Source organism: Pleurodeles waltl, chromosome 7 (assembly GCF_031143425.1).
Source record: "Pleurodeles waltl isolate 20211129_DDA chromosome 7, aPleWal1.hap1.20221129, whole genome shotgun sequence".
Classification (NCBI taxonomy): Eukaryota; Metazoa; Chordata; class Amphibia; order Caudata; family Salamandridae; genus Pleurodeles; species Pleurodeles waltl.
Window position 1 is genome coordinate 1,552,933,487 of NC_090446.1, and position 27,662 is coordinate 1,552,961,148.

Genomic DNA, 27,662 nt, shown 5'->3' on the forward strand with positions numbered 1-27,662 from the left:
GGCACAGCCCTTTCAGGTGTGAGTGACCACTCCTCCCCTCCCTCCCAGCACAGATGGCCCATAAGGATGTGCAGACTACACCCCAGCCCCCTTTGTGTCACTGTCTAGTGAGAGGTGCAAACAGCCCAACTGTCAAACTGACCCAGACAGGGAATCCACAAACAGGCAGAGTCACAGAAATGGTATAAGCAAGAAAATGCCCACTTTCTAAAAGTGGCATTTTCAAACACACAATCTAAAAAACAACTTCACTAAAAGATGTATTTTTAAATTGTGAGTTCAGAGACCCTAAACTCCATATTTCTCTCTGCTCGCAAAGGGAATCTACACTTAAATAATATTTAAAGGCAGACCCATGTTAACCTATGAGAGAGATAGGCCTTGCAACCGTGAAAAACGAATTTGGCAGCATTTCACTGTCAGGACATATGAAACACATTAGTATATGTCCTACCTTAAACATACACTGCACCCTGCCCATGGGGCTACTTAGGGCCTACCTTAGGGGTGTCTTACATGTAATAAAAGGGAAGGTTTACGCCTGGCAAGTGGGTACACTTGACAAGTCGAATTGGCAGTTTACAACTGCACACACAGACACTGCAGTGACTAGTCTGAGACATGATTACAGAGCTACTCATGTGGGTGGCACAATCAGTGCTGCAGGCCACTAGTAGCATTTGATTTACAGGCCCTGGGCACCTCTAGTGCACTTTACTAGGGACTTACTAATAAATCAAATATGCCAATCATGTAAAAGCCAATTACATACACCTTTTTTATAGGAGCACTTGCCCTTTAGCACTGGATTGCAGTGGTAAAATGCCCAGAGAAACAAAAACAGCAAAAACAGAGTCCAGCACACATTAACAACCTGGGAAACAGATGCAAAAAGTTAGGGGAGACCACGCCAATGAAGACAAGTCTAACACTCTACCTGTCTAGTGTATCTGTACTGCTTCACCTGTCCACTGAGTCTCTGACGGTGTACCTGTCCCCTGCACATGTGATGATGTACCAGTTTCCTGCATCTGTGATGGTGTGCTGTGTCCTGCGGCTGTGACGGTGTACCTGTCCCCTGCACCTGTAATGGTGTACCTGTCCCCTGTGACTCAGATGGTGTATCTGTCTCCTGCATCTCTCATGGTGTACCTGTCCCCTGCACATGTGATGATGTACCTGTTTCCTGCATCTGTGATGGTGTACCTATCTCCTGCGTCTGTGATGGTGTACTGTGTCTTGCATCTGTGATTGTGTACCTGTTTCCTGCATCTGTGATGGTGTACCTCTCTCCTTCATCTGTGATGGTGTACTGTGTCCTGTGTCTGTGAGGGGGTACCTGTCTCTTGTGTCTGTGATGGTGGACGTTTCTCCTGCGTCTGTGATGGTATACCTGTGATCTGCTGTACCTGCCCATGTCTGTAATGCTGCGTCTGTCCTCTCAGTCTGTACTGCTGTATCCGTCCTCTCTGTCTGTAATGCTGCACCTGTTCCTTCTCTCTGTAATGCTGTACCTGTCCTCTCTGTCTGTAATGCTGCGTCTGTCCTCTCCGTCTGTAATGCTGCACCTGTCCTCTCTGTCTGTATTACCGTACCTATCCTCTCTGTCTGTAATGCTGCACCTGTCCTCCCTATCTGTAATGCTGTATCCCTCCTTGCTGTCTGTAATGCTGCACCTGTCCTCTCTGTCTGTAATGCTGCACCTGTCCTCTCTGTCTGTAATGCTGTACCTGTCCTCTCTGTCTGTAATGCTACATCTGTCCCTTCTCTCTGTAATGCTGCAACTGTCCTTTCTGTCTGTAATGCTGTATCCGTCCTTTCTGTCTGTAATGCTGCATCTGTCCTCTCTGTCTGTAATGCTGTACCTGTCCTACCTGTCTGTAATGCTGCACTTGTCCTCGCTGTCTGTAATGCTGTACCTGTCCTCGCTGTCTGTAATGCTGCACCTGTCCTCTCTCTTTGTATTGCTGTACCTGTCCTCTCTGTCTGTAATGTTGCACCTGTCCTCTCTGTCTGTAATGCTACATCTGTCCCTTCTCTCTGTAATGCTGCACCTGTCCTATCTGTCTGTAATGCTGCACCTGTCCTCTCTGTCTGTAATGCTGCACCTGTCCCTTCTCACTGTAATGCTGCATCTGTCCCTTCTCTCTGTAATGCTGTACCTGTCCTCTCTGCCTGTAATGCAGCACCTGTCCTCTCTCTCTGTAATGCTGCATCTGTCCCTTATCTCTGTAATGCTGTACCTGTCCTCTCTGTCTGTAATGCTGTACCTGCCCTCTCTCTCTGTAATGCTGCACCTGTCCTCTGTGTCTGTAATGCTGTACCTGCCCCTGCCTGTAATGCTACATCTGTCCCTTCTCTCTGTAATGCTGCACCTGTCCTCGCTCTCTGTAATGCTGCACCTGTCCTCTCTCTCTGTAATGCTGCACCTGCCCCTGTCTGTAATGCTGCATCTGTCCCTTCTCTCATTAATGCTGTACCTGTCCTCTCTGCCTATAATGCCGTACCTGTCCTCTCTCTCTGTAATGCTGCACCTGTCATCTCTGTCTGTAATGCTGCACCTGTCGTCTCTGCCTGTAATGATGTACCTGTCCTCCCTGTCTGTAATGCTGTGTCCGTCCTCTCTGTCTGTAATGCTGTACATGTCCTCTCTGTCTGTAATGCTGCACCTGTCCTCTCTGTCTGTAATGCTGCACCTGTCCTTGCTGTCTGTAATGCTGTGCCTGTCCTCTCTCTCTGTAATGCTGCACCTGTCCTCTCTTTCCTAATGCTGCGTCTTTCCTCTCTGTCTGTAATGCTGCACCTGTCCTCGCTGTCTGTAATGGTGTACCTGTCCTTTCTGCCTGTAATGCAGTACCTGTCCTCTCTCTCTGTAATGCTGCAACTGTCCTCCCTGTCTGTAATGCTGTACCTGTCCTTTCTGCCTGTAATGCTGTACCTGTCCTCTCTGTCTGTAATGCTGCACCTGTCCTTTCTGCCTGTAATGCTGTACCTGTCCTCTCTGCCTGTAATGCTGTACCGGTCCTCCCTGTCTATAATGCTATGTATGTCCTCTCTGTCTGTAATGCTGTACATGTCCTCTCTGTCTGTAATGCTGCACCTGTCCTCTCTGTCTGTAATGCTGGACCTGTCCCTTCTCTCTCTAATGCTTTACCTGTCCTCTCTGTCTGTAATGCTGTACCTGTCCTCTGTCTGTAATGCTGTACCTGTGCATTTTCTCAGTAATGCTGCTCCTGTCCCTTCTCTCTGTAATGCTGTAACTGTCCTCTCTGTCTGTAATGCTGTATCTGTTCTCTCTGTCTGTAATGCTGTACCTGTCCTCTCTGTCTGTAATGCTGCACCCGTCCTCTCTGTCTGTAATGTTCTACCTGTCCTCTTTGGCTGTAATGCTGCACATGTCCTCCCTCTCTGTAATGCTGCACGTGTCCCTTCTGTCTGTAATGCTGTACCTGTCCTCTCTGTCTGTAATGCTGCACCTGTTCCTTCTCTCTGTATTGCTGTACCTGTCCTCTCTGTCTGTAATGTTGTGTCTGCCCTCTCTGTCTGTGATGCTGCACCTGTCCTATCTGTCTGTAATGCTGTAACTGTTCTCGCTGTCTGTAATGCTGTACCTGTCCCTTCTCTCTGTAATGCTGTACCTGTCCTCTCTGTTTGTAATGCTGCACCTGTCCTCTCTGTCTGTAATGCTGCACCTGTTCCTTCTCTCTGTAATGCTGTACCTGTCCTCTCTGTCTGTAATGCTGCGTCTGTCCTCTCTGTCTGTAATGCTGCACCTGTCCCTTCTGTCTGTAATGCTGCACCCGTCCTCTCTGTCTGTAATGATGCACCTGTTCCTTCTCTCTGTAATGCTGTACCTGTCCTCTCTGTCTGTAATGCTGTGTCTGTCCCCTCTCTCTCTAATGCTGCACCTGTCCTCTCTGTCTGTAATGCTGCACATGTCCTCTCTGTCTGTAATGCTGCACATGTCCTCTCTTTCTGCAATGCTGTACCTGTGCCTTCTGTCTGTATTGCTGCACCTGTCCTCGCTGCCTGTAATGCTGTACCTGTCCTCCCTGTCTGTAATGCTGGACCTGTCCCTTCTCTGTGTAATGCTTTACCTGTCCCTTTTCTTGTAATGCTGCACCTGTTCCTTCTCTCATTAATGCTGTACCTGTCCTCTCTGTCTGTAATGCTGTACCTGTCCTCCCTGTCTGTAATGTTGTACCTGTCCTCCCTGTCTGTAATGTTGTACCTGTCCTCTCTGTCTGTAATGCTGTGCCTGTCCTCTCTGTCTGTAATGCTGTGCCTGTCCTCTCTGTCTGTAATGCTGTACCTGTCCTTTCTCTCTGTAATGCTGCACCTGTCCACTCTATCTGTAATGCTGTAACTGTCCTCGCTGTCTGTAATGCTGCACGTGTCCCTTCTGTCTGTAATGCTGTACCTGTCCTCTCTGTCTGTAATGCTGCACCTGTTCCTTCTCTCTGTATTGCTGTACCTGTCCTCTCTGTCTGTAATGTTGTGTCTGCCCTCTCTGTCTGTGATGCTGCACCTGTCCTATCTGTCTGTAATGCTGTAACTGTTCTCGCTGTCTGTAATGCCGTACCTGTCCCTTCTCTCTGTAATGCTGTACCTGTCCTCTCTGTCTGTAATGCTGCACCTGTCCTCTCTGTCTGTAATGCTGCACCTGTTCCTTCTCTCTGTAATGCTGTACCTGTCCTCTCTGTCTGTAATGCTGCGTCTGTCCTCTCTGTCTGTAATGCTGCACCTGTCCCTTCTGTCTGTAATGCTGCACCCGTCCTCTCTGTCTGTAATGATGCACCTGTTCCTTCTCTCTGTAATGCTGTACCTGTCCTCTCTGTCTGTAATGCTGTGTCTGTCCCCTCTCTCTCTAATGCTGCACCTGTCCTCTCTGTCTGTAATGCTGCACATGCCCTCTCTGTCTGTAATGCTGCACATGTCCTCTCTTTCTGCAATGCTGTACTTGTGCCTTCTGTCTGTATTGCTGCACCTGTCCTCGCTGCCTGTAATGCTGTACCTGTCCTCCCTGTCTGTAATGCTGGACCTGTCCCTTCTCTGTGTAATGCTTTACCTGTCCCTTTTCTTGTAATGCTGCACCTGTTCCTTCTCTCATTAATGCTGTACCTGTCCTCTCTGTCTGTAATGCTGTACCTGTCCTCCCTGTCTGTAATGTTGTACCTGTCCTCCCTGTCTGTAATGTTGTACCTGTCCTCTCTGTCTGTAATGCTGTGCCTGTCCTCTCTGTCTGTAATGCTGTGCCTGTCCTCTCTGTCTGTAATGCTGTACCTGTCCTTTCTCTCTGTAATGCTGCACCTGTCCACTCTGTCTGTAATGCTGTACCTGTCCTCTCTGTCTTTAACGCTGCACATGTCCACTCTCTCTGTAATGCTGTACCTGTGCCTTCTCTCTGTAATGCTGTATCTATTGTCTCAGTTTGTAATGCTGTATCTGTCCTCTCTGTCTGTAATGCTGCACATGTCCTCTCTTTCTGCAATGCTGTACCTGTCCCTTCTCTCTGTAATGCTGCACCTGTCCTCGCTCTCTGTAATGCTGCACCTGTCCTCTCTGTCTGTAATGCTGTACCTGCCCCTGCCTGTAATGCTACATCTGTCCCTTCTCTCTGTAATGCTGCACCTGTCCTCGCTCTCTGTAATGCTGCACCTGTCCTCTCTCTCTGTAATGCTGCACCTGCCCCTGTCTGTAATGCTGCATCTGTCCCTTCTCTCAGTAATGCTGTACCTGTCCTCTCTGCCTATAATGCCGTACCTGTCCTCTCTCTCTGTAATGCTGCACCTGTCCTCTCTGTCTGTAATGCTGCACCTGTCGTCTCTGCCTGTAATGATGTACCTGTCCTCCCTGTAGGAGGCTGGACTGGCTTGTAGTGAGTACCAAGGGGTACTTGCACCTTGCACCAGGCCCAGTTATCCCTTATTAGTGTATAGGGTGTCTAGCAGCTTAGGCTGATAGATAATGGTAGCTTAGCAAAGCAGCTCAGGCTGAACTAGGAGACGTGTGAAGCTACCACAGTACCACTTAGTGTCATATGCACAATATCATAAGAAAACACAATACACAGTTATACTAAAAATAAAGGTACTTTATTTTTATGACAATATGCCAAAGTATCTTAGAGTGTACCCTCAGTGAGAGGATAGGAAATATACACAAGATATATATACACAATAGCAAAAATATGCAGTATAGTCTTAGAAAACAGTGCAAACAATGTATAGTTACAATAGGATGCAATGGGGAAACATAGGGATAGGGGCAACACAAACCATATACTCCAGAAGTGGAATGCGAACCACGAATGGACCCCAAACCTATGTGACCTTGTAGAGGGTCGCTGGGACTATTAGAAAATAGTGAGAGTTAGAAAAATAACCCTCCCCAAGACCCTGAAAAGTGAGTGCAAAGTGCACCAAAGTTCCCCTAAGGACAAAATAGTCGTGTTAGAGGGAGAATGCAAGGAAAACACGAATCAGCAATGCAACAACGATGGATTCCTGTCTGAAGGTACCTGTGGAACAAGGGGACCAAGTCCAAAAGTCACAAGCAGCTCGGAGATGGGCAGATGCCGAAGAAATGCCAGCGGTTGGTGCAAAGAAGCTCTTACTAGGCTGAAGAACTGTGAATACTGCAGGAACGACAAGGGCTAGAGACTTCCCCTTTGGAGGATGGATCCCCCACGCCTTGGAGAGTCGTGCAGATGTGTTTTCCCGCCGGATGGACGCCAACAAGCCTTGCTACACGCAAATCGTGCATTTGGCGTTTTTGGACGCTGCTGGGGACCAGGAGGGACCAGGAGGTCGCAAATTGGACCTGCAGAGAGAGGGGACGTCGAGCAAGACAAAGAGCCCTCACTGAAGCAGGTAGCTCCCGGAGAAGTGCCAGAAACAGGCACTACGAGGATGCGTGAAACGGTGCTCGCCGAAGTTGCACAAAGGAGTCCCACGTCGCCGGAGACCAACTTAGAAAGTCGTGCAATGCAGGTTAGAGTGCCGTGGACCCAGGCTTGGCTGTGCACACAGGATTTCCGCCAGAAGTGCACAGGGGCCGGAGAAGCTTGCAAAGTCGCGGTTCCCAGCAATGCAGCCCAGCGAGGTGAGGCAAGGACTTACCTCCACCAAACTTGGGCTGAAGAGTCACTGGACTGTGGGGGTCACTTGGACGGTGTCGCTGGATTCGAGGGACCTCGCTCGTCGTGCTGAGAGGAGACCCAAGGGACCGGAGATGCAGCTTTTTGGTGCCTGCGGTTGCAGGGGGAAGATTCCGTCGACCCACGGGAGATTTCTTCGGGGCTTCTGGTGCAGAGAGGAGGCAGACTACCCCCACAGCATGCACAAGCAGGAAAACAGTCGAGAAGGCGGCAGGATCAGCGTTACAGAGTTGCAGTAGTCGTCTTTGCTACTATGTTGCAGGTTTGCAGGCTTCCAGCGCGGTCAGCGGTCGATTCCTTATCAGAAGGTGAAGAGGGAGATGCAGAGGAACTCGGCTGAGCTCATGCATTCGTTATCTAAAGTTTCCCCAGAGACAGAGACCCTAAATAGCCAGAAAAGAGGGTTTGGCTACCTAGGAGAGAGGAAAGGCTACTAACACCTGAAGGAGCCTATCAGCAGCAGTCTCTGACGTCAGCTGGTGGCACTGGCCACTCAGAGCAGTCCAGTGTGCCAGCAGCACCTCTGTTTCCAAGATGGCAGAGGTCTGGAGCACACTGGAGGAGCTCTGGACACCTCCCAGGGGAGGTGCAGGTCAGGGGAGTGGTCACTCCCCTTTCCTTTGTCCAGTTTTGCGCCAGAGCAGGGGCTAAGGGGTCCCTGAACCGGTGTAGACTGGCTTATGCAGAATTGGGCACATCTGTGACCAACAAAGCATTTCCAGAGGCTGGGGGAGGCTACTCCTCCCCTGCCTTCACACCATTTTCCAAAGGGAGAGGGTGTCACACCCTCTCTCAGAGGAAGTTCTTTGTTCTGCCATCCTGGGCCAGGCCTGGCTGGACCCCAGGAGGGCAGCTGCCTGTCTGAGGGGTTGGCAGCAGCAGCAGCTGCAGTGAAACCCCAGGAAGGGCAGTCTGGCAGGACCAGGGTCTGTGCTACAGACCACTGGGATCATGGAATTGTACCAACAATGCCAGGATGGCATAGAGGGGGCAATTCCATGATCATAGACATGTTACATGGCCATATTCGGAGTTACCATGGTGAAGCTACATATAGGTAGTGACCTATATGTAGTGCACGCGTGTAATGGTGTCCCCGCACTCACAAAGTTCAGGGAATTGGCTCTGAACAATGTGGGGGCACCTTGGCTAGTGCCAGGGTGCCCTCACACTAAGTAACTTTGCACCCAACCTTTACCAGGTAAAGGTTAGACATATAGGTGACTTATAAGTTACTTAAGTGCAGTGTAAAATGGCTGTGAAATAACGTGGACGTTATTTCACTCAGGCTGCAGTGGCAGGCCTGTGTAAATATTGTCAGAGCTCCCTATGGGTGGCAAAAGAAATGCTGCAGCCCATAGGGATTTCCTGGAACCCCAATACCCTGGGTACCTCAGTACCATATACTAGGGAATTATAAGGGTGTTCCAGTAAGCCAATGTAAATTGGTAAAAATGGTCACTAGCCTGTTAGTGACAATTTAAAAGTAATGAGAGAGCATAACCACTGAGGTTCTGGTTAGCAGAGCCTCAGTGAGACAGTTAGGCACCACACAGGGAACATATACATGCACACCTATGAGCACTGGGGACCTGTGTGACAGGGTCCCAGTGACACATACATATAGGCCACAAACCTATGAGCACTGGGGTCCTGACTAGCAGGATCCCAGTGACACATAACAACCATACTGAAAACATGGTGTTTTCACTATGAGCACTGAGGCCTGGCTATCAGGATCCCAGTGAGACAGTGAAAACAGTGACAAACACCCTGACATACACTCACAAACAGGCCAAAAGTGGGGGTAACAAGGCTAGAAAGAGGCTACCTTCTCACACAACCCCCCCTCAAACGAAGGACAATAAGGCTAACCTTGGCCAGTTGAGACTTTATTGTCTAAGTGGTGATAAGTAGAGAGTAGCTCTGCAATAGACTGGTTACTCCCTTTATCATCCACTATATGGTTACTTCCCTGTGGGGATGTAAACCACCCTGTTTGAAGTTTTTTAGCTAAGCCACAATGTGAAGATGTATTTTCAGAGTTTCTATCAGTAAGTTTTAGTTTAGAGCAGTGGGAATTGTCCACTGAACCTATTTGTAGTGATGGAAATGCCAGACAGGGATGCTGTCTCAGAAAAGCCATAGCTGGGCAAAAACTTTGTCCATATGGCTGGAAGAGAGAACAGGGACGCTGTTTCTCTTGGGTTGGAGCAGGGCAGGGATGCTGTCCTATCAGCTCCACACTAGGGCAGGGATGCTGTCCTAAGTGTTGTGAGGCAGTGCAGAGTTTCTGCACTAAAGTTTCTCTGGGAGGGTTGGAGGGATGCTCCATGTTAACTAAAATGGTGCTCTTTTTCTCACCAATGTTAGTTATCCCACAGAGAGGTACTTCCACCTCAGGGAGTCCAGCTTTGCCAGCTGATGATTCCCTTGGAACAGGTGCCACCCCAGGAGAGGTTTCTCCCACCACAGGAATAGTATCCTGAATGGTAGGGTGGTTAGGGGATACTGTGATACCCTTTTTACCTGTTGATGGAGAGGGATCCTGAGTTTTCAGGCCTTCTCTCCTTTGCTTTTTCATTTCACTTGAAATGAGAGGGAACAATTCCTCAGGGATGCCCAGCATGGCTGCATGGGCATAAAACTCTACATCAGCCCAACCTGAGGCCTCTAGGTCATTACCTAAGAGACAGTCTACAGGTAAGCTAGGTGATACCACCACCTGCTTAGGGCCAGTAACTCCACCCCAACTAAACTGAATTATAGCTAAGGGAAGAAACTTGGTGGAGTTATGGACATCAATAATCTTATACTGTTGTCCAATGATGTGTTGTTCAGGAGGCACTAGGTTTTCAGTCACCAAAGTGAAACTGGCACCTGTGTCCCTGTAGGCCAAGGCCTCAACACCATTTATTGAAACTGTCTGCCTGTACTTATCCATTGTAAGGGGACAAGCAGCCAGTGTGGCAAGGCCAATGCCACTAGGTGTGACAGAAACTGTCTTGGGACTGATGACATCAGTTTCCACTATGGACCCATAAGTGAACCCAACTACACCCTTTGCTTGACTGTTGCCAGCAGTCCCACCACTAGTACCACTACTGCTAGGGGCACTAGAGCTTGATGTATTAGTGGTGGTAGGCTCAGGGGGTTTACCTGGACAGGACTTATCCCCTGGCCTATGGCCTCTGTTTTTACACACAAAGCACCAAGGCTTTTTAATGTGTGCAGGTTGGGAAGAAGAGGAAGAATTTGTTTTATCCCCACCCTCTGAAGAGTGTTTAAGATTTGAAGTGGGATCTTTGGTTTTACCCTTATCCCCATGCTTATCTTGAGATTTTTCACCATCTTTCTTCTTATTGCCATCTTTGTCACCCCCTGTATGAACTTTTCTGTTCACCCTTGTTCTGACCCATTTGTCTGCCTTCTTTCCCAATTCTTGGGGAGAGGTCAGATCAGAGTCTACCAGGTACTGGTGCAACAAATCAGACACACAATTATTAAGTATATGCTCTCTCAGGATTGTGTTATACAGGCTTTCATAATCAGTAACTTTACTGCCATGTAACCACCCCTCCAAGGCCTTCACTGCCTGGTCAATGAAATCAACCCAGTCTTGTGAAGACTCCTTTTTGGTCTCTCTGAACTTTATCCTGTACTGTTCAGTGGTTAAGCCATAACCATCCAGGAGTGCATTCTTAAGAACTTGGAAATTATTGGCATCATTTTCTTTCACTGTAAGGAGCCTATCCCTACCTTTTCCACTAAATGATAGCCATAGGATAGCAGCCCACTGCTTTTGAGGGACATCCTGTACAGCACAGGCCCTCTCAAGTGCAGCAAACCACTTGTTAATGTCATCCCCCTCCTTATAAGGGGGAACTATCTTATGCAGATTCCTGGAATCATGCTCTTTTGCAGGATGACTATGGGGAATACTGCTGCTGCCACCATGGGTATCTAAACCCATTTTCTGTCTTTCCCTCTCTATTTCTAAAGACTGTCTATCCAAATCCAGCTGTTGCTTCTTGAGCTTCAGTCTGGTTTGCTCCACTCTCAATCTATTGAGCTCCCTTTCCAACAATCTGTCATCAGGGTGGGTGGGAGGGACATTTCTAGATACAGAGGTATGATGGGAATGAACAGAAGGAGACCTGTCCCTTACAGAGGGCACCCTAACAGCTTGGCTACCAGTATAATGTGAGAGCACATCCTCAGTATGATGTGATTCAACCTCTGTACCAACTATGCTAGACTGTCTAGTAATGGGCAGGCTAAGAAGTTTCTTTCCTGAACCTTTTCCTGGGGGAGTCCCTGGATCAGATTGAGAACCATTAGCTACTTTTTCTACAGATTGGGCACTTATGGCCTTATCCTGTACTCTAAGCATATTAATTAACAGTTCTAAGGAAGGATTCTTCCCTACACTCAAACCTCTCTCTATGCAGAGACTCCTTGCTCCTTTCCAGCTAAGGTGATCATATGCAAGTTTGGACAGTTCAACTTTTTGGCCTGTGCCAGACATTTTTAGAGAGAGTTAAAGTGATAGAAAAAGAGAAAAAAGTTTTCAGAACTTTTTGGAAAGACAGAAAAAACTTTTTAAACTTTTAAGAACTTTTTGAAAGTTTAGAAGTACTTTTCAGCACTTAGAAAAGAGTGAAAAGAGGAAATGCAAAACTTTTTGTCTATGTGTATATACACTGACCTTGTTTTGTATATTTTTCTCTTATGAAAAGTACAATGACAAGAGTGGTAAGTAGTCTCAAGCACTTATCCCACCACTGCACAACCAATGTAGGAGGCTGGACTGGCTTGTAGTGAGTACCAAGGGGTACTTGCACCTTGCACCAGGCCCAGTTATCCCTTATTAGTGTATAGGGTGTCTAGCAGCTTAGGCTGATAGATAATGGTAGCTTAGCAAAGCAGCTCAGGCTGAACTAGGAGACGTGTGAAGCTACCACAGTACCACTTAGTGTCATATGCACAATATCATAAGAAAACACAATACACAGTTATACTAAAAATAAAGGTACTTTATTTTTATGACAATATGCCAAAGTATCTTAGAGTGTACCCTCAGTGAGAGGATAGGAAATATACACAAGATATATATACACAATAGCAAAAATATGCAGTATAGTCTTAGAAAACAGTGCAAACAATGTATAGTTACAATAGGATGCAATGGGGAAACATAGGGATAGGGGCAACACAAACCATATACTCCAGAAGTGGAATGCGAACCACGAATGGACCCCAAACCTATGTGACCTTGTAGAGGGTCGCTGGGACTATTAGAAAATAGTGAGAGTTAGAAAAATAACCCTCCCCAAGACCCTGAAAAGTGAGTGCAAAGTGCACCAAAGTTCCCCTAAGGACAAAATAGTCGTGTTAGAGGGAGAATGCAAGGAAAACACGAATCAGCAATGCAACAACGATGGATTCCTGTCTGAAGGTACCTGTGGAACAAGGGGACCAAGTCCAAAAGTCACAAGCAGCTCGGAGATGGGCAGATGCCGAAGAAATGCCAGCGGTTGGTGCAAAGAAGCTCTTACTAGGCTGAAGAACTGTGAATACTGCAGGAACGACAAGGGCTAGAGACTTCCCCTTTGGAGGATGGATCCCCCACGCCTTGGAGAGTCGTGCAGATGTGTTTTCCCGCCGGATGGACGCCAACAAGCCTTGCTACACGCAAATCGTGCATTTGGCGTTTTTGGACGCTGCTGGGGACCAGGAGGGACCAGGAGGTCGCAAATTGGACCTGCAGAGAGAGGGGACGTCGAGCAAGACAAAGAGCCCTCACTGAAGCAGGTAGCTCCCGGAGAAGTGCCAGAAACAGGCACTACGAGGATGCGTGAAACGGTGCTCGCCGAAGTTGCACAAAGGAGTCCCACGTCGCCGGAGACCAACTTAGAAAGTCGTGCAATGCAGGTTAGAGTGCCGTGGACCCAGGCTTGGCTGTGCACACAGGATTTCCGCCAGAAGTGCACAGGGGCCGGAGAAGCTTGCAAAGTCGCGGTTCCCAGCAATGCAGCCCAGCGAGGTGAGGCAAGGACTTACCTCCACCAAACTTGGGCTGAAGAGTCACTGGACTGTGGGGGTCACTTGGACGGTGTCGCTGGATTCGAGGGACCTCGCTCGTCGTGCTGAGAGGAGACCCAAGGGACCGGAGATGCAGCTTTTTGGTGCCTGCGGTTGCAGGGGGAAGATTCCGTCGACCCACGGGAGATTTCTTCGGGGCTTCTGGTGCAGAGAGGAGGCAGACTACCCCCACAGCATGCACAAGCAGGAAAACAGTCGAGAAGGCGGCAGGATCAGCGTTACAGAGTTGCAGTAGTCGTCTTTGCTACTATGTTGCAGGTTTGCAGGCTTCCAGCGCGGTCAGCGGTCGATTCCTTATCAGAAGGTGAAGAGGGAGATGCAGAGGAACTCGGCTGAGCTCATGCATTCGTTATCTAAAGTTTCCCCAGAGACAGAGACCCTAAATAGCCAGAAAAGAGGGTTTGGCTACCTAGGAGAGAGGAAAGGCTACTAACACCTGAAGGAGCCTATCAGCAGCAGTCTCTGACGTCAGCTGGTGGCACTGGCCACTCAGAGCAGTCCAGTGTGCCAGCAGCACCTCTGTTTCCAAGATGGCAGAGGTCTGGAGCACACTGGAGGAGCTCTGGACACCTCCCAGGGGAGGTGCAGGTCAGGGGAGTGGTCACTCCCCTTTCCTTTGTCCAGTTTTGCGCCAGAGCAGGGGCTAAGGGGTCCCTGAACCGGTGTAGACTGGCTTATGCAGAATTGGGCACATCTGTGACCAACAAAGCATTTCCAGAGGCTGGGGGAGGCTACTCCTCCCCTGCCTTCACACCATTTTCCAAAGGGAGAGGGTGTCACACCCTCTCTCAGAGGAAGTTCTTTGTTCTGCCATCCTGGGCCAGGCCTGGCTGGACCCCAGGAGGGCAGCTGCCTGTCTGAGGGGTTGGCAGCAGCAGCAGCTGCAGTGAAACCCCAGGAAGGGCAGTCTGGCAGGACCAGGGTCTGTGCTACAGACCACTGGGATCATGGAATTGTACCAACAATGCCAGGATGGCATAGAGGGGGCAATTCCATGATCATAGACATGTTACATGGCCATATTCGGAGTTACCATGGTGAAGCTACATATAGGTAGTGACCTATATGTAGTGCACGCGTGTAATGGTGTCCCCGCACTCACAAAGTTCAGGGAATTGGCTCTGAACAATGTGGGGGCACCTTGGCTAGTGCCAGGGTGCCCTCACACTAAGTAACTTTGCACCCAACCTTTACCAGGTAAAGGTTAGACATATAGGTGACTTATAAGTTACTTAAGTGCAGTGTAAAATGGCTGTGAAATAACGTGGACGTTATTTCACTCAGGCTGCAGTGGCAGGCCTGTGTAAATATTGTCAGAGCTCCCTATGGGTGGCAAAAGAAATGCTGCAGCCCATAGGGATTTCCTGGAACCCCAATACCCTGGGTACCTCAGTACCATATACTAGGGAATTATAAGGGTGTTCCAGTAAGCCAATGTAAATTGGTAAAAATGGTCACTAGCCTGTTAGTGACAATTTAAAAGTAATGAGAGAGCATAACCACTGAGGTTCTGGTTAGCAGAGCCTCAGTGAGACAGTTAGGCACCACACAGGGAACATATACATGCACACCTATGAGCACTGGGGACCTGTGTGACAGGGTCCCAGTGACACATACATATAGGCCACAAACCTATGAGCACTGGGGTCCTGACTAGCAGGATCCCAGTGACACATAACAACCATACTGAAAACATGGTGTTTTCACTATGAGCACTGAGGCCTGGCTATCAGGATCCCAGTGAGACAGTGAAAACAGTGACAAACACCCTGACATACACTCACAAACAGGCCAAAAGTGGGGGTAACAAGGCTAGAAAGAGGCTACCTTCTCACACTCCCTGTCTGTAATGCTGTGTCCGTCCTCTCTGTCTGTAATGCTGTACATGTCCTCTCTGTCTGTAATGCTGCACCTGTCCTCTCTGTCTGTAATGCTGCACCTGTCCTTGCTGTCTGTAATGCTGTGCCTGTCCTCTCTCTCTGTAATGCTGCACCTGTCCTCTCTTTCTTAATGCTGCGTCTTTCCTCTCTGTCTGTAATGCTGCACCTGTCCTCCCTGTCTGTAATGGTGTACCTGTCCTTTCTGCCTGTAATGCAGTACTTGTCCTCTCTCTCTGTAATGCTGCAACTGTCCTCCCTGTCTGTAATGCTGTACCTGTCCTTTCTGCCTGTAATGCTGTACCTGTCCTCTCTGTCTGTAATGCTGCACCTGTCCTTTCTGCCTGTAATGCTGTACCTGTCCTCTCTGCCTGTAATGCTGTACCAGTCCTCCCTGTCTATAATGCTGTGTCTGTCCTCTCTGTCTGTAATGCTGTACATGTCCTCTCTGTCTGTAATGCTGCACCTGTCCTCTCTGTCTGTAATGCTGGACCTGTCCCTTCTCTCTCTAATGCTTTACCTGTCCTCTCTGTCTGTAATCCTGTACCTGTCCTCTGTCTGTAATGCTGTACCTGTGCATTTTCTCAGTAATGCTGCTCCTGTCCCTTCTCTCTGTAATGCTGTAACTGTCCTCTCTGTCTGTAATGCTGTATTTTCTCTCTGTCTGTAATGCTGTACCTGTCCTCTTTGGCTGTAATGCTGCACATGTCCTCCCTCTCTGTAATGCTGCACGTGTCCCTTCTGTCTGTAATGCTGTACCTGTCCTCTCTGTCTGTAATGCTGCACCTGTTCCTTCTCTCTGTATTGCTGTACCTGTCCTCTCTGTCTGTAATGTTGTGTCTGCCCTCTCTGTCTGTGATGCTGCACCTGTCCCTTCTCTCTGTAATGCTGTACCTGTCCTCTCTGTCTGTAATGCTGCACCTGTCCTCTCTGTCTGTAATGCTGCACCTCTTCCTTCTCTCTGTAATGCTGTACCTGTCCTCTCTGTCTGTAATGCTGCGTCTGTCCTCTCTGTCTGTAATGCTGCACCTGTCCCTTCTGTCTGTAATGCTGCACCCGTCCTCTCTGTCTGTAATGATGCACCTGTTCCTTCTCTCTGTAATGCTGTACCTGTCCTCTCTGTCTGTAATGCTGTGTCTGTCCACTCTCTCTCTAATGCAGCACCTGTCCTCTCTGTCTGTAATGCTGCACATGTCCTCTCTGTCTGTAATGCTGCACATGTCCTCTCTTTCTGCAATGCTGTACTTGTGCCTTCTGTCTGTATTGCTGCACCTGTCCTCGCTGCCTGTAATGCTGTACCTGTCCTCCCTGTCTGTAATGCTGGACCTGTCCCTTCTCTGTGTAATGCTTTACCTGTCCCTTTTCTTGTAATGCTGCACCTGTTCCTTCTCTCATTAATGCTGTACCTGTCCTCTCTGTCTGTAATGCTGTACCTGTGCTCCCTGTCTGTAATGTTGTACCTGTCCTCCCTGTCTGTAATGTTGTACCTGTCCTCTCTGTCTGTAATGCTGTGCCTGTCTTCTCTGTCTGTAATGCTGTGCCTGTCCTCTCTGTCTGTAATGCTGTACCTGTCCTTTCTCTCTGTAATGCTGCACCTGTCCACTCTGTCTGTAATGTTGTACCTGTCCTCTCTGTCTTTAACGCTGCACATGTCCACTCTCTCTGTAATGCTGTACCTGTGCCTTCTCTCTGTAATGCTGTATCTATTGTCTCAGTTTGTAATGCTGTATCTGTCCTCTATGTCTGTAATGCTGTACATGTCCCCTCTCTCTGTAATGCTGTATCTATTGTCTCAGTTTGTAATGCTGTAGCTGTCCTCTCTGTAATGCTGTACCTGTCCTCTCTGTCTGTAATGCTGCACCTGTCCCTTCTCTCTGTAATGCTGTATCTATTGTCTCAGTTTGTAATGCTGTATCTGTCCTCTCTGTCTGTAATGCTGTACGTGTCCCCTCTCTCTCTAATGCTGCACCTGTCCTCCCTGTCTGTAATGCTGTACCTGTCCTCTCTGTCTGTAATGCTGTACGTGTCCCCTCTCTCTCTAATGCTGCACCTGTCCTCTCCGTCTGTAATGCTGCACCTGTCCCTTCTCTCTGTAATGCTGCACCCGTCCTCTCTGTCTGTAATGGTGTGTCTGTCCTCTCTCTCTGTAATGCTGCACCCTTCCTCCCTGTCTGTAATGCTGTAGCTGTCCTCTCTGTCTGTAATGCTGTACCTGCCCCTGTCTGTAATGCTACATCTGTCCCTTCTCTCTGTAATGCTGCACCTGTCCTTGCTGTCTGTAATGCTGCACCTGTCCTCTCTCTCTGTAATGCTGCACCTGTCCTCTCTGTCTGTAATGCTGTACCTGCCCCTGTCTGTAATGCTACATCTGTCCCTTCTCTCTGTAATGCTGCACCTGTCCTCGCTGTCTGTAATGCTGCACCTGCTCCTGTCTGTAATGCCGCATCTGTCCCTTCTCTCTGTAATGCTGTACCTGTCCTCTCTCTCTGTAATGCTGTACCTGTCCTCCCTGTCTGTAATGCTGTACCTGTCCTTTCTGCCTGTAATGCTGTACCTGTCCTCTCTGTCTGTAATGCTGCACCTGTCCTTTCTGTCTGTAATGCTGCACCTGTCCTCTCTGCCTGTAATGCTGTACCTGTCCTCTCTGTCGGTAATGCTGCACCTGTCCTCTCTGTCTGTAATGCTGCACCTGTCCTTTCTGTCTGTAATGCTGCACCTGTCCTCCCTGTCTGTAATGCTGTCTGTCCTCTCTGTCTGTAATGCTGTACATTTCCTCTCTGTCTGTAATGCTGTCTGTCCTCTCTGTCTGTAATGCTGTACATTTCCTCTCTGCCTGTAATGCTGTACCTGTCCTTTCTGTCTGTAATGCTGCACCTGTCCTCTCTGCCTGTAATGCTGTACCTGTCCTTTCTGTCTGTAATGCTGCACCTGTCCTCTCTGCCTGTAATGCTGTACCTGTCCTCTCTGTCTGTAATGCTGCACCTGTCCTCCCTGTCTGTAATGCTGTCTGTCCTCTCTGTCTGTAATGCTGTACATTTCCTCTCTGTCTGTAATGCTGCACCTGTCCTCTCTGTCTGTAATGCTGGACCTGTCCCTTCTCTCTCTAATGCTTTACCTGTCCTCTCTGTCTGTAATGCTGTACCTGTCCTCTCTGTCTGTAATGCTGGACCTGTCCCTTCTCTCTCTAATGCTTTACCTGTCCTCTCTGTCTGTAATGCTGTACCTGTCCTCTCTGTCTGTAATGCTGTACCTGTCCTCTCTGTCTGTAATGCTGCACCTCTTCCTTCTCTCTGTAATGCTGTACCTGTCCTCTCTGTCTGTAATGCTGCGTCTCCCCTCTCTGTCTGTAATGCTGCACCTGTTCTATCTGTCTGTAATACTGCACCTGTCCCTTCTCTCTGTAATGCTGTAACTGTCCTCGCTGTCTGTAACGCTGTACCTGTCCCTTCTCTCTGTAATGCTGTACCTGTCCTCTCTGTCTGTAATGCTGCACCTGTTCCTTCTCTCTGTAATGCTGCACCTGTCCTCGCTGTCTGTAATGCTGCACCTGTCCTCTCTCTCTGTAATGCTGCACCTGTCCTCTCTGTCTGTAATGCTGTACCTGCCCCTGTCTGTAATGCTACATCTGTCCCTTCTCTCTGTAATGCTGCACCTGTCCTCGCTGTCTGTAATGCTGCACCTGCTCCTGTCTGTAATGCTGCATCTGTCCCTTCTCTCTGTAATGCTGTACCTGTCCTCTCTCTAATGCTGCACCTGTCCTCCCTGTCTGTAATGCTGTACCTGTCCTTTCTGCCTGTAATGCTGTACCTGTCCTCTCTGTCTGTAATGCTGCACCTGTCCTTTCTGTCTGTAATGCTGCACCTGTCCTCTCTGCCTGTAATGCTGTACCTGTCCTCTCTGTCTGTAATGCTGCACCTGTCCTCCCTGTCTGTAATGCTGTCTGTCCTCTCTGTCTTTAATGCTGTACATTTCCTCTTTGTCTGTAATGCTGCACCTGTCCTCTCTGTCTGTAATGCTGGACCTGTCCCTTCTCTCTCTAATGCTTTACCTGTCCTCTCTGTCTGTAATGCTGTACCTGTCCTCTCTGTCTGTAATGCTGGACCTGTTCCTTCTGTCTCTAATGCTTTACCTGTCCTCTCTGTCTGTAATGCTGTACCTGTCCTCTCTGTCTGTAATGCTGTACCTCTTCCTTCTCTCTGTAATGCTGCGTCTCCCCTCTCTGTCTGTAATGCTGCACCTGTTCTATCTGCCTGTAATACTGCACCTGTCCCTTCTCTCTGTAATGCTGTAACTGTCCTCGCTGTCTGTAATGCTGTACCTGTCCCTTCTCTCTGTAATGCTGTACCTGTCCTCTCTGTCTGTAATGCTGCACCTGTTCCTTCTCTCTGTAATGCTGTAACTGTCCTCTCTGTCTGTAATGCTGCGTCTGTCCTCTCTGTCTTTAATGCTGCACCTGTCCCTTCTGTCTGTAATGCTGCACCTGTCCTCTCTGTCTGTAATGCTGTACCTGTCCTCTCTGTCTGTAATGCTGTACCTGTCCTATCTGTCTGTAATGCTGTGTCTGTCCCCTCTATCTCTAATGCTGCACCTGTCCTCTCTGTCTGTAATGCTGCACATGTCCTCTCTCTCTTTAATGCTGCACATGTCCTCTCTCTCTGTAATGCTGTACCTGTGCCTTCTGTCTGTAATGCTGCACCTGTCCTCTCTGCCTGTAATGCTGTACCTGTCCTCCCTGTCTGTAATGCTGTGTCTGTCCTCTCTGTCTGTAATGCTATACATGTCCTCCCTGTCTGTAATGCTGCACCTGTCCTCTGTGTCCGTAATGCTGTACCTGTTCTTTCTGTCTGTAATGCTGGACCTGTCCCTTCTCTCTGTAATGCTTTACCTGTCCTCTCTGCCTGTAATGCTGTACCTGTCCTCCCTGTCTGTAATGCTGTGTCTGTCCTCTCTGTCTGTAATGCTGTACATGTCCTCCCTGTCTGTAATGCTGCACCTGTCCTCTGTGTCCGTAATGCTGTACCTGTTGTTTCTGTCTGTAATGCTGGACCTGTCCCTTCTCTCTGTAATGCTTTACCTGTCCCTTTTCTCTGTAATGCTGCACATGTTCCTTCTCTCTATAATGCTGCACCCGTCCTCTCTGTCTGTAATGATGCACCTGTTCCTTCTCTCTGTAATGCTGTACCTGTCCTCTCTCTCTGTAATGCTGCACCTGTCCTCTCTCTCTGTAATGCTGCACCTGTCCTCCCTGTCTGTAATGCTGCACCTGTCGTCTCTGCCTGTAATACTGTACCTGTCCTCCCTGTCTGTAATGCTGTGTCTGTCCTCTCTGTCTGTAATGCTGCACCTGTGCTCCCTGTCTGTAATGCTGTACCTGTCCTTTCTGCCTGTAATGCTGTACCTGTCCTCTCTCTCTGTAATGCTGCACCTGTCCTTTCTGTCTGTAATGCTGTACATGTCCTCTCTGTCTGTAATGCTGCACCTGTCCTTTCTGTCTGTAATGCTGGACCTGTCCCTTCTCTCTCTAATGCTTTACCTGTCCTCTCTTTCTGTAATGCTGTACCTGTCCTCTCTGTCTGTAATGCTGGACCTGTCCCTTCTCTCTCTAATGCTTTACCTGTCCTCTCTGTCTGTAATGCTGTACCTGTCCTCTCTGTCTGTAATGCTGCGTCTGCCCTCTCTGTCTGTAATGCTGCACCTGTCCTATCTGTCTGTAATACTGCACCTGTCCCTTCTCTCTGTAATGCTGTAACTGTCCTCGCTGTCTGTAATGCTGCACCTGTTCCTTCTCTCTGTAATGCTGTACCTGTCCTCTCTGTCTGTAATGCTGCGTCTGTCCTCTCTGTCTTTAACGCTGAACCTGTCCCTTCTGTCTGTAATGCTGCACCTGTCCTATCTGTCTGTAATGCTGTACCTGTCCTCTTTGTCTGTAATGCTGTACCTGTCCTATCTGTCTGTAATGCTGTGTCTGTCCCTTCTCTCTCTAATGCTGCACCTGTCCTCTCTGTCTGTAATGCTGCACGTCCTCTCTCTCTGTAATGCTGCACATGTCCTCTGTCTCTGTAAAGCTGTACCTGTGCCTTCTGTCTGTAATGCTGCACCTGTCCTCTCTGCCTGTAATGCTGTCTGTCTGTAATGCTGTGTCTGTCCTCTCTGTCTGTAATGCTGTACATGTCCTCCCTGTCTGTAATGCTGCACCTGTCCTCTGTGTCTGTAATGTTGTACCTGTTGTTTCTGTCTGTAATGCTGGACCTGTCTCTTCTCTCTGTAATGCTTTACCTGTCCCTTTTCTCTGTAATGCTGCACATGTTCCTTCTCTCTATAATGCTGCACCCGTCCTCTCTGTCTGTAATTCTGCACCTGTTCCTTCTCTCTGTAATGCTGTACCTGTCCTCTCTGTCTGTAATGCTGTACCTGTCCTCTCTGTCTGTAATGCTGTACCTGTCCTCCCTGTCTGTAATGCTGTACCTGTCCTCCCTGTCTGTAATGCTGCACATGTCCTCTCTCTGTAATGCTGCACATGTCCTCTGTCTCTGTAATGCTGTACCTGTGCCTTCTGTCTGTAATGCTGCACCTGTCCTCTCTGCCTGTAATGCTGCGTCTGTCCTCTCTGTCTGTAATGCTGTACATGTCCTCCCTGTCTGTAATGCTGCACCTGTCCTCTGTGTCTGTAATGCTGCACCTGTCCTCGCTGTCTGTAATGCTGTACCTGTCCTCTCTGTCTGTAATGCTGTACCTGTCCTCTGTCTGTAATGCTGTACGTGTCCCCTCTCTCTCTAATGCTGCACCTGTCCTCTCTGTCTGTAATGCTGCACCTGTGCCTTCTGTCTGTAATGCTGCACCTGTCCTCTCTGCCTGTAATGCTGTCTGTCTGTAATGATGTGTCTGTCCTCTCTGTCTGTAATGCTGTACATGTCCTCCCTGTCTGTAATGCTGCACCTGTACTCTCTGTCTGTAATGTTGTACCTGTTCTTTCTGTCTGTAATGCTGGACCTGTCTCTTCTCTCTGTAATGCTTTACCTGTCCCTTTTCTCTGTAATGCTGCACATGTTCCTTCTCTCTATAATGCTGCACCCGTCCTCTCTGTCTGTAATTCTGCACCTGTTCCTTCTCTCTGTAATGCTGTACCTGTCCTCGCTGTCTGTAATGCTGTACCTGTCCTCCCTGTCTGTAATGCTGTACCTGTCCTCCCTGTCTCTAATGCTGCACCTGTCCTCTCTGTCTGTAATGCTGCACATGTCCTCTCTCTCTGTAATGCTGCACATGTCCTCTGTCTCTGTAATGCTGTACCTGTGCCTTCTGTCTGTAATGCTGCACCTGTCCTCTCTGCCTGTAATGCTGCGTCTGTCCTCTCTGTCTGTAATGCTGTACATGTCCTCCCTGTCTGTAATGCTGCACCTGTCCTCTGTGTCTGTAATGCTGTAACTGTCCTCGCTGTCTGTAATGCTGCACCTGTCCTCTCTCTCTGTATTGCTGCACCTGTTCCTTCTCTCTGTAATACTGCACCTGTCCTCTCTGTCTGTAATGCTGCACCTGTCCTCTCTGTCTGTAATGCTGCACCAGTCCTCTCTGTCTGCAATGCTGCACCTGTCCTCTCTCTCTGTATTGCTGCACCTGTTCCTTCTCTCTGTAATACTGCACCTGTCCTCTCTGTCTGTAATGCTGTACCTGTCCTCCCTGTCTCTAATGCTGCACCTGTCCTCTCTGTCTGTAATGCTGCACATGTCCTCTCTCTCTGTAATGCTGCACATGTCCTCTGTCTCTGTAATGCTGTACCTGTGCCTTCTGTCTGTAATGCTGCACCTGTCCTCTCTGCCTGTAATGCTGCGTCTGTCCTCTCTGTCTGTAATGCTGTACATGTCCTCCCTGTCTGTAATGCTGCACCTGTCCTCTGTGTCTGTAATGCTGTAACTGTCCTCGCTGTCTGTAATGCTGCACCTGTCCTCTCTCTCTGTATTGCTGCACCTGTTCCTTCTCTCTGTAATACTGCACCTGTCCTCTCTGTCTGTAATGCTGCACCTGTCCTCTCTGTCTGTAATGCTGCACCTGTCCTCTCTGTCTGCAATGCTGCACCTGTCCTCTCTCTCTGTATTGCTGCACCTGTTCCTTCTCTCTGTAATACTGCACCTGTCCTCTCTGTCTGTAATGCTGCACCTGTCCCTTCTCTCTGTAATGCTGCACCTGTCCTCTCTGTCTGTAATGCTGTACCTGTCCTCATGCTGCACCTGTCCCTTCTCTCTGTAATGCTGTATCTATTGTCTCAGTTTGTAATGCTGTACCTGTCCTCTCTGTCTGTAGTGCTGTACCTGTCCTCTCTGCCTGTAATGCTGTACGTGTCCCCTCTCTCCCTAATGCTGCACCTGTCCTCTCTATCTGTAATGCTGTACCTGTCCTCTCTGTCTGTAATGCTGTACGTGTCCCCTCTCTCTCTAATGCTGCACCTGTCCTCTCTATCTGTAATGCTGTACCTGTCCTCTCTGTCTGTAATGCTGCACCTATCCCTTCTCTCTGTAATGCTGCACCCGTACTCTGTGTCTGTAATGCTGTGTCTGTCCTCTCTCTCTGTAATGCTGCACCCGTCCTCCTTGTCTGTAATGCTGTAGCTGTCCTCTCTGTCTGTAATGCTGTACCTGTCCTCTCTGTCTGTAATGCTGCACCCGTCCTTCCTGTCTGTAATGCTGTAGCTGTCCTCTCTGTCTGTAATGCTGTACCTGTCCCTTCTCTCTGTAATGCTGTACCTGTCCCTTCTCTTTGTAATGCTGTATCTATCGTCTCAGTCTGCAATGGTGCATCTCTCCCCTTTGTTTATGAAGCTCTAACTGTCCCTGTCTGTAATGCTGTAAATGCCCCTCCATCTGTAATGCTGAAACTGTACCATCTGCCTGTAATGCTGTATATGTTCTCTGTTTGTAATCCTTATCTGTCTCTTGTGCCTGCACCAGCATCGTCCCAGTCAAAGGCTCACTGACACTGGCTGTGTCTTCTCTTTTCTCTCTCAAAGGGGACAGCCTTGTGGACCTAACTTATGACTTTGTGGAGGAGGTGAGAGGCACACACCCTGGCTTCATGAAGATCTCAGGACGCCCTCGTGCAGGTAGGATCAACAGTGTGCAAGAGAGCTACAAGACATCATCCGCTGTGTAACAGAGCCACAGGAGAGTGACCAGTGTATAAGAGAGAGAATGTCCAGTGTGTAAGAGAGAGAACGTCCAGTGTGTATCAGAGCCACAAGAGAACATCCAGTGTGCAAGAGAGCTACAAGAGATCATCCGCTGTGTAAGAGAGCCACAGAAGAGCGACCAGTGTGTCAGAGAGAGAATGTCCAGTGTGTAAGAGAGCCACAAGGGAATATCTAGTGTGTAAGAGAGCCGAAAGAGAACACCCAGTGTGTAAGAGAGAGAACGTCCAGTGTGTATGAGAGCCACAAGAGAAAGTCTAATTTGTAAAACATAAGGAAAGGTTGGGTTCCCTTATAGTCACACTCACGTCAAAGGAAATACCCTGCAGGAGTACCTATGGTCCGTGTCCCAGCCGCTCCAAAACCTCCCTCCATAAACTCCCAGACCAGAGGCAATCCGCCTTCAGACGCTGGGCCTACTACCAGAGAACAAAAGTTCAGGTAGGCCCAACCTTTCCTTATGTGTTAAGCATACTTTCATGCATCTCCTCTTAGGGCATCCACGACCCTGACGAATGCCCCAGACCTTCCAGCTCCTAGTGAGGGCAGAAACATGTTGGTCCCTGTCTTTTAGACTCCGTGAGTCATCAATCTCAACTGAGTCCCTGGTATAGTTTTTAACCTTACCTGCATACACCTACATAAAATTTCTAATCGTAATAAGTGACTTGTAAGGTCATTTTATTATCTTTCCACACCTCATCTGGATCCCTGAAATTATCCAGTCAGATTTCAATCTCAGCACTCCCTCAGTGGTTCTTTTAAACAACGAGGTTGAATCCGCCCAGATAGTATCATCTTACCTGGGTGTGGCTAGGTGGTCCAATGATGAAGCAAGACACTATAAAGTGTGTGAGACCACCTAGTCCGTAAAGGGAACTCCCTCCTATAAAACACAACCCCGCCCACATCCACTGCCTTTCTTTATCTTTATCCGGAAACTACGCGCCTAGCTAGTGCGCCCTGAACCAGACTTAACAGTCAAGTTCTTCTCAAATTCACATCCCACACTTTTTAGTAATTTAATAAAGTACTTATGCAGTACACAAACAACAACACAGTGAAACCACAACACAATACAAATCCCAAACTAATTTAGAAAAATAGAGCAAATTTGAATAAATTATTAGAAACCAAAACTATCAAAATCAAATTAGTTGAACCAGAGTTATACATTTTTTAAGTTTATTGTTCAAAATAACAATTCCTCAATTTTAGAAAATGGCCACCTGGGCACCTTTAGCACCACAACCAAGGGTCCAGGAATGGATGGAGACCTGCTGAAGGTGCAGGACTCTCTCAGGCTGGGTCGACGTGCAAGTTTGGGATGGTGGGAGCCTGTTATATCCTGGTGGGCCAAAACAGGAGACCAGCTAAACTAGCCCTTAGAGTCACTTCTGAAGTCCTGGGTGCAGGTGAAGATGTAGGGCTGCACAGCAGGGCTGGCCTATGAGGGTTCAAGGCAGACTCCAGGCAGCGAAACAGTCCTCGCAGGTACAGCAGCTGACTGGTAAAATGCACAGAAGGTCACAGCAGCAGGCAGTCTTCTGAGAGTCCTTCCCCAGGTCAAGTAGTGAACTGAGGAGCAGGTCTGAGAGCCATTTTTTATACCCTGCTGCCCTGCTCCTAGAAGTTTCATGCCTCCCTTGCCATGGCTCCTTGCTGGTTGCACTGACAATATAGGGTTGTTCAGCCTATCGTGTGGCAGCAGAGCTCAGCCCATTCAGATGTGAGTGGGGTTGTGCTTAGCTCCCCACCCCCCCTTAAGTCAGTTAATGGCTAATTCAAGCTCAGATCATCCCCCTTTTACGTGGCTGTCTGGGGTGGATACACAAAGTCCCAACTGCCAGTTACACCCAGTCACATGATAGAAGGCAGGCTGTAGGGACAGAAGGCTAAGGGCAGGAAAATGGCAAGTTTCTAAAAGTAGCATTTTCAAACTTGCAATGATAAATTTGACTTTGCCATTAAAGAGGGTTTATCATTACAAGTTCACAGATACCAAACATGGCTTTTCTACCAGATTTAGTTTAGGAATTAAAACATACATTTTTATAAGAAATCCCCAATGTTACTCTATGGGAGAGGTAGGCCTCCCAGTAGTGAAAAACTAATTTGGGAGTGTTTCACTGCCAGGACATGTAAAAGTAAAAGGTACAAGTCTTAATTACTAAGGTAGGCCCTTAGGGGTGACTTATATGTAATAAAAGGGGAGTTTAAGGCTTGGGAAGGGGTTTTAAATGTAAAGACAACATGGCAGTGGCGGGCTTAAGACATGTTTTATGGGGCTATTTAAGTGGGTGGCACAATAAGTGTGCAGGCCCACTGGTAGCATTTATTTATAGGCCCTGAGTATATGGTATACTACTCAATAATGGACTTACATGTAAATTAAATATGCCAATTAGGTGTATGCCAATAAAATCATGTTTTAGGAACAGAACACAAGCACTTTAGCACTGGTTACCAGTGCACAGAGTCCTAAGGCCAACAAGCAAAACTCCTGCAAAAGGTAGGAGGAGGAAGGCAAATGTTTGGGGATGACCCTGTACAGAGGGCCATTTCCAAAAAGAAGACTCTTGAGTTTTCTCCATTGAAGAATCCATTAAGAATATTTCTCCAAGAGGGTATTGTTTTTGCATGATTGTAATTAAAAAGGGTGTAAATATATAAGTAAAGCAATGTCATTTAGTTCTGCACAAAAGTATCACAATTCTAATTCTGTGGGAATGCAAATACTTATACACATAACGCTAGGCTGTGATAGAGCACTCTAAACTGCAATGCAAGGAACCTTCCCAGGTTCGGGACCTTGGAGAAGCAAGAAAGATAGGCTCTGTGCACAAACATATGTCTGGTAACTGTGACCTCGGGGTCAAGGGTGTGAGGGCAGGAGCTGAATTGGGGGTTATCATCGCCCTGATGTTGTCCCTTGGTCCTCTTATCACCCTCTCAAGGGCACGCTCAGCTTTCAGAAAGCTTTTCATTGACTCTTTTCAGTAAAATAGATGGGAAGTGATAAGAGATGTTATGGTGCTCCTCATTAGGACTTTTGTTTATTTGAAAAACAAATTCCGATTGACCTTTGAATTAAAAGTCAGTTTGTGAGCTCCATGCTATTTAAATCACCACTTACCGGGAATGTCTGCCCATCCCATCTGCTGGGTGCCATTTTGAGTCTTGCCCAGAGATGTCTACCTGTTCCCTCTCCTGGCACCCATCTTGTGTCTTGACCAGAGATGTGTGCCCATCCACACTCCTGGTGGCCATCGTCCCCGGAGATGTCTGTCCATCCCTTCTCCTGGCTGCCATCTTGCATCTTGCCCAGAGATGTCTGCCTAGCCCC

At 48.3% G+C, this 27,662-nt stretch overlaps 1 protein-coding gene across 2 annotated transcripts in view; it reads left to right on the forward strand.

Annotated features, from left to right (window-relative positions):
* Positions 1–27,662, forward strand: part of LOC138246699 (von Willebrand factor A domain-containing protein 7-like) — a 289,467-nt gene that overhangs the window by 183,675 nt on the left and 78,130 nt on the right. For both annotated transcript variants that reach the window (XM_069201470.1, XM_069201471.1), the window contains exon 13: positions 24,140–24,232. In XM_069201470.1, coding sequence (XP_069057571.1) covers positions 24,140–24,232 — 93 coding nt within the window. The remainder of the gene's footprint in view (positions 1–24,139; positions 24,233–27,662) is intronic.